The 6,890-nt window shown below is 42.5% G+C and overlaps 1 protein-coding gene across 8 annotated transcripts in view; it reads left to right on the forward strand.

The window, feature by feature from the left end:
* The window catches only part of AP4B1 (adaptor related protein complex 4 subunit beta 1), a 32,365-nt gene extending 26,392 nt beyond the window's left edge, over nt 1-5,973 (forward strand). For 6 of the 8 annotated variants that reach the window (XM_087445195.1, XM_087445175.1, XM_087445188.1 and 3 more), the window contains exons 6-11: nt 361-857; nt 2,211-2,294; nt 2,989-3,092; nt 3,850-4,057; nt 4,605-4,886; nt 5,150-5,973. In XM_087445195.1, the coding sequence (XP_087301321.1) occupies nt 361-857; nt 2,211-2,294; nt 2,989-3,092; nt 3,850-4,057; nt 4,605-4,886; nt 5,150-5,577 (1,603 nt within the window). In that variant the 3' untranslated portion in view covers nt 5,578-5,973. The remainder of the gene's footprint in view (nt 1-360; nt 858-2,210; nt 2,295-2,988; nt 3,093-3,849; nt 4,058-4,604; nt 4,887-5,149) is intronic. The other 2 variants (XM_087445211.1, XM_087445203.1) reach the window with 2 other exon arrangements.
* Nucleotides 5,974-6,890: the final 917 nt, after the last annotated feature.

A 6,890-nucleotide genomic window follows, 5' to 3' on the forward strand; every position in this document is an offset into this window, starting at 1 on the left:
CAGAGAGAGATGGCAGGAACGTCCTGTGGGGATAGGGTCTCTCCTCCTTGAGTCATTATGTCCCCCAAACTAAGCCATTTATGCTGTCTTAAAATGTAGAGAATCTGGATCTAGGGTATAGTGATCATGTCTTTGCCTTAGATGAGTGTGCATTTGTATTGTAAACTCATCTTGGAACTTAAAGCCTATTCTGTGTAAACTTTAAATAGTACATAAAAAGAATAATTTGATTATGGCACAGCCTGTTTTCAAGAATTCTCCCCTTGTTATGATGAACAGGTGACTGGTGACATGGCAGTAGCATGGAGATGATCCTAATTTTGTTGCTAAAATAGCACTTTTATTTTCTTTTTTGGATAGAATGTCAAAACTGGACCAGTGGGGCCAGGCTGAAGTACTGAACTTTCTGCTACGCTACCAACCCCGCAGTGAGGAGGAGCTGTTTGACATTCTCAATCTGTTGGACAGCTTTCTCAAGAGCAGTAGCCCAGGCGTGGTGATGGGAGCCACCAAACTCTTTCTGATCTTGGCAAAAAAATTCCCCCATGTACAAACTGACGTGCTTGTGCAAGTCAAGGGACCTTTGCTGGCTGCCTGTTCTTCAGAGAGCCGCGAGCTCTGTTTTGCTGCCCTCTGTCATGTGCGCCAGATCTTGCGTAGTTTGCCAGGTCACTTTAGCAGCCACTACAAAAAGTTTTTTTGCTCCTACTCAGAGCCCCACTACATCAAGCTACAGAAGGTGGAGGTGCTATGTGAGCTGGTGAACGATGAGAACGTGCAGCAGGTGCTAGAGGAGCTTCGAGGGTACTGTACTGATGTGTCTGCTGACTTTGCACAGGCTGCCATCTTTGCCATAGGTAGGTGTCTGCTGCTTTTTCTTTTTGAGAGCCTAGACCAACCAGCTAGAAAGCTATGGAACCATAGAGAGCAAAAGGGAAGGAATCTTGCTTCAGAGACAAAGTACTATGCCCCAAAGAATTGGGTCAGTGAGTACAAACAAGGGGGAGAGGGACAAAAAAAGTTTTTTTGTCAACACTGTGTTGCCATATCTTCCAGGATAGAGAATACAGGTAACTCAAACTAAAACACTTAAAATTTATATTGCCTTTGTTGTCTACTATCCAAAATGCTTTCCTGTATATCGTCTTACCACAGTCTTGTGAGACGAGGCAGTCAGGGAAAGTGGACAAGTGTTATTAACTTTGTTTTAAAGATGAAGAAACTCAGACACAAAAAGGTGATTAAATTGCCAAAACGTCATATAGTTCCTGAACTGGGCCTGGAACCCTTTGACTGTTCCTGAGTCAAAAGTCCTGTGTCAGTTCACCAGTTGTTTATTGAGTTTCTACTGTGGACTATGTATTGTGCTGAGTACAGACCAACACAGAATAAATCCTGAGTCTTACAGACTTATTTATACTACTCTGTCTGGAATTTAAAAGGCTAGAGTGACTCAAAATGAAAGCAGGTGGGGAGCTAAGTTTTGGAGAGCTTCAAGTGGAGGAGAAGGAACCTTCGTGTGTAGAATAAAGGATGATTATTTTTAGGGGTAGAGAAGAGGGAACAAACAGGAGAATAGAAACGCTACAGTCAGGGGCCAGCCCCGTGGCTTAGCGGTTAAGTGCGCGCGCTCCGCTACTGGCAGCCCGGGTTCGGATCCCGGGCGTGCACCGACGCACCGCTTCTCTGGCCGTGCTGAGGCCATGTCCCACATACAGCAACTAGAAGAATGTGCAGCTATGACATACAACTATCTACTGGGGCTTTGGGGAAAAAAAAGGAGGAGGATTGGTAATAGATGTTAGCTCAGAGCCGGTCTTCCTCAGCAAAAAAAAGAGGAGGATTAGCATGGATGTTAGCTCAGGGCTGCTCTTCCTCACACACAAAAAAAAGAAAAGCTACGGTCAGGAGACTGCTGTCAAGTGTTCCCAGCAGGAATATTCCTGTGCAGGTGTGCTGCAGCAAACAGTGCCTCATATCTTGCTGCCACATAAATACCTTTGTTACTGAAAGTTTTCAACCTTGTTCAATGGGAAGTTCATTGTTACCAAAGTTCCCCTAATAGCAAACTTAGATTCTTGTGTCATCAATCAAGGGGTGATTTTTTTAGGTATCTCTGGTCCTCTTTATCTTTGGCTGGTGGGAAATTATTTTAGAATGAGATGCTAGATTTGACTGAACACTTTTCTCTGCTTTCCTTTCCTCTGTAGGTGGCATTGCCAGGACCTACACAGATCATTGTGTGCAGATTCTAACAGAGTTGCTGGGGCTTCGACAAGAGCACATTACCACAGGTAATGGCTGCCTTTCCAGGTTTTTTTTTTTGTCAATTTCCTGGCCTATAGTAGTTGCTCAGAAAATATTGTTGAATAACAAAGAGGCTTAAACTTTTCTTTGCATCATCATCTCTTGCCATCAGAGAAGCATAGGATCTATAGATCTAACACGGTAGAGAGTCTTCAGGTTGCCATGAGTATACAAGGCTGTTCTATAGATAATGGAGGGTAGTCCCAGCCCTGGAAGCACTGCCCACTAGGGTGAGGCGGGCAAGGTGCCTAGGATGCAAAAGTTTAGAGGCACTCACTCTCAGGTTCATGCAAGTGCTAACCCTGCATGTCTTCTTACATTTTACACCCTCGGCACCTTGCCTGCCTCACCATAGTCCCAGCTCTGGTGGCTCTATTTATACCGTCTTTGGAGTATCATTCAACAACAACACTCCCTCACGTTTGCATACAGCTTTGCATTTTACAAGTGCTTTTGCATACATTGGCTCATTTATCCTCATGACAATCTGCTAAGAGCAACATTCTTTTAAGAAATTATTGCCCATGTCAGACATTTCTCAGATAATCATTGACCACCCCTCCAACACCCATTTTACAGAAATTCATCCGGCAATCTAGTCTGAATAAATGACTTTCCTTAAGATTCCTTCCTGTGTGGAGGCTCTAATCCTGTGCTTTTTTGTGCTGAGCTGTGTTGTAGCAGTGGTGCAAACTTTCCGAGACCTGGTTTGGTTGTGTCCTCAGTGTACGGAAGCTGTGTGTCAGGCCCTGCCCGGCTGTGAGGAGAACATTCAAGATAGTGAGGTAGACTGTAATTCTCCTTTACTTCTAGGCAAGGGGGGAATGCTTGGGACTCTGCTCTGTGAAATGGAATCTAATTATTCTTTCTACATAGTGTCTGAAGTAGAAATCCTTAGAATTAATTGCCACCTCAGGTTCTCTTTTGGGTGTAGATGGAATATAAATTATAAAAACATTAGGATTTATCTATGGTTTTTATTACAAACATTTTGATACCATTGTTTTCTTGAACAAACAGTTTTGAGTTAGAAATTTAGGCCATGGAGTTTTCAGCTGATATGAAAATCAGAATCATTTGTGGAATTTTCAAATATTTGGGCTTCACCCCGGGTCTATTGGCTTAAATATTCAGGAGTGGTAGACCTAGAGATATATATATTTAAGAAGCTTCATAGATGACTCTGATGTACACTCTAGGTTAATCACCACTTCATGAAGTAATTTAGAGAAATCGTTCAGTAGCTTCCACTGAAACATTAAACTCCAAATTGGGGCAGAGGCCCCAAAGCTGAGGAAGCCTTATTGCTTAATCAACATATACTATGAGAGTCTTGAGTCTCCTTTTGTGTGGTAGAATTTCATTCCTATTTGTTGTAGAGAGTGTGGTGGGTGGGACTGATACAATCCAAGTTGAAGTAAATAAAAGATTTTACCTTTTCTGCTGACACTAGGGGAAAAGCAAAACCTACAACTGTCTACTGTCTTCTATGTTTTTGACAGCCAAATGTTGAGCACCTGTTCTTATTCCTTCATTTCCTAGGGGAAGCAGGCACTTATCTGGCTACTTGGTGTCCATGGGGAAAGAATTCCCAATGCTCCTTATGTGTTAGAAGACTTTGTAGAGAATGTGAAGTCAGAGACATTTCCAGCTGTTAAGATGGAACTACTCACTGCACTGCTCCGCCTTTTCCTCTCACGACCTGCTGAGTGCCAGGACATGCTGGGGCGTTTGTTATATTACTGCATAGGTAGGTTCTTCAGAAGGAAATATCACTTTCCATAACCAATAGTAAAAATTCTCAGAACTTTCATTGTTTGGTGAGTTATGTCTGGGATCCAACAAGAAAATGTTAACGTGGGGCCAGCCCCGTGGCTTAGCGGTTAAGTGCGCTTGCTCCGCTACTGGCGGCCTGGGTTCGGATCCTGGGCGTGCACCGACACATCGCTTCTCCGGCCGTGCTGAGGCGGCATCCCACACACAGCAACTAGAAGGATGTGCAGCTATGACATACAGCTATCTACTGGGGCTTTGGGGAAAAAAAAAGGAGGAGGATTGGCAATAGATGTTAGCTCAGAGCCGGTCTTCCTCAGCAAAAAGAGGAGGATTAGCACGGATGTTAGCTCAGGACTGATCTTCCTCACAAAAAAAGAAAAAAAAAGGAAGAAAATGTTAATGTTTTCTAGGTTTTCCACTCTCCTTCATTTTTTTCTCCTATTTTGATTGGCACAGGGATAAAAAAAAGAGTGTTTTTGCTTTTGTTTTTTTAATTAACTCAGTTTGTTGTCTTACCTCAGAGGAAGAAAAGGATATGGCAGTACGGGACCGAGGTCTCTTCTATTATCGCCTCCTCTTAGCTGGCATTGATGAAGTTAAGCGGATCCTGTGTAGCCCTAAATCTGACCCTTCTCTTGGACTTTTGGAGGATCAGGCAGAAAGACCTGTGAATAGCTGGGCCTCAGACTTCAACACACTGGTGCCAGTATATGGCAAAGCCTGCTGGGCAACCATCTCTAAATGCCAGCGGACAGAGCGTCGTGTCCCAGAGCTTCCTAACACAGCATCCTTTGCCACATCAGGTAAAAAAAGTCTTTACTTTATATCTTGTCATGAAAAATCTTTATTTTTTGCAATGACTGGTAGAAAGTAGAGTACCCTAGCTAAATCTCAGACTGTTGCCTGAGTTGGAAGTCTTGGTGAGAAAGAAAGAAGTTCATCATTGGTTATTTAAGCCATTTATCCAAAGATAAAAGTCACATTATGTACTTTTGGAAATCTAGGTGAAAAATGTAGTTCCTATAGATTAAGAACATCTCTTACACAAGCTTCCTGACTCTTTTAGGACCCCTGATTCCTGAAGAGAACAAGGAGATGGTACAAGAACTCCCTGATTCTGGAGCCCTCATGTTAGTCCCCAATTGCCAGCTTACTGCTGAATATTTTGAGAAAACTTGGCTTCGCCTCAAAGTTGCTCATCAGCAGGTACTCCCTTGGCAGGGAGCAGTCCATCCTGACACCCTCCAGATGGCCCTGCAAGTAGTGAACATCCAGACCATCGCAATGAGCAGGGCGGGGGCTCAGCCATGGAAAGCCTACCTCAGTGCTCAGGATGATACTGGCTGTCTGTTCCTAACAGAACTGCTGTTGGAGCCCGAGAACTTGGAAATGCAGATCTCTGTGAAACAAAATGAGGCTAGGAGTGAAACACTGAACAGTTTTATTTCTGTGTTAGAAACTGTGATTGGAACAATTGGAGAAATAAAATCATAACAGATTCTTGCTGCCTTTCCTAAATGAGGTGAATAGCTATGAGATCCTTAGTTTTTCTTATTAGAGCTGCTTGTAAGTCCAGATAATATCAAATGCAAAGGAGAATAGGAAATCTAAGAATCCTCTTGTGTTTTTGTCCAAAGGCCATTGACTTATTCCTCTCTTACCTATTGGTGAATAACCCCATTTTTCCAGGTGATGTTGTAAAGGTTAATGTTGTTGGTAAGGGGATGGGAATGGGGTAAGGATAGGATTTGGATTTTTTTCTAATCAGTTTGAGGGATTGTTTCACTAATTAAAGATGCCTGATGTGTGTGGAACCTGATGGAGTCATCATTTGTGGGAGTCATCTTTTCTTCTTTGGATTATTGTAATAAATTGCTGACTGTTCTTTTATTTGTAATCATGGTTTTTTTAGGCCCGAGTTCAAAGTCCTTAGTATGGCATCTAAAGTACCTCTTCAGTGTCATGTCTCCCCACTCCCCAAAACACCCTCTCTGCTGGCGAAAGCAAACCACTTGCAGTTTTCTGAATGCACTAGGCTCTCTCTCACCTCTGTGCTTTGGCACCTGTTTCTGTTTCTTGCCTAGAACATTTCCTCACCCTTATATCTTCTTTGTTTAAGTAATACCTAGTCTATCTTCCAGTTTGCAGCTCAGTCATGGGCCCTTTCAGGAAGCTTTCTGTGACCCTCACTGCCTTCATTAAGAGTCTCGTTCAAGCTGTCACAGCAGTCAGTGCATATGTCTAGCAGTACTATTGTAATTGTTTTCTTGTCACTCTTACTTTTAATTTTATTCATAACTGACCACATTTTATGTTAATTGAGACAACTTATGGCAAGAGCAGATGTAATAAAATGATGGTGAAGTATAAATAACTAGAGAATCCAGAACATGGAAAATGAAAATACCAGTTAAGACCAGCTGAGTTAAGGGATAGGGAAGTACCCAAATGTTCAGGCCATAACGGCCTACATAGTTGATGAAGCTGAGCCTCAGATTTAGCTCTGTAAGTGATCTGGCAGTCAGAGAAAAGAGAAATGGTTGTATAGTTGTCATCAGAGTGGAAGAAACATTCCAATTCTAATTTCTAAAAGAAATTTACACATAGTTTCACATAGGTGGCACTGAGTGATATGTACAAGATTCCTGTGGGAAGTTAGTAAAGTTTCACATGACTCTTTTGTAGTGTTCTTCAATGCAAGCAGAGAGCATAACTTTAACATGGAGCTTAGTGAGGGCATTTCTTCAAGGGCTTAAGATAACATGATCCAAATATCATCCAGCTGAATTCAAGGACTTCTACTAGCT

This window comes from Ceratotherium simum, chromosome 2 (genome assembly GCF_057802395.1).
Source record: "Ceratotherium simum simum isolate JZ-2026a chromosome 2, ASM5780239v1, whole genome shotgun sequence".
NCBI lineage: Eukaryota > Metazoa > Chordata > Mammalia > Perissodactyla > Rhinocerotidae > Ceratotherium > Ceratotherium simum.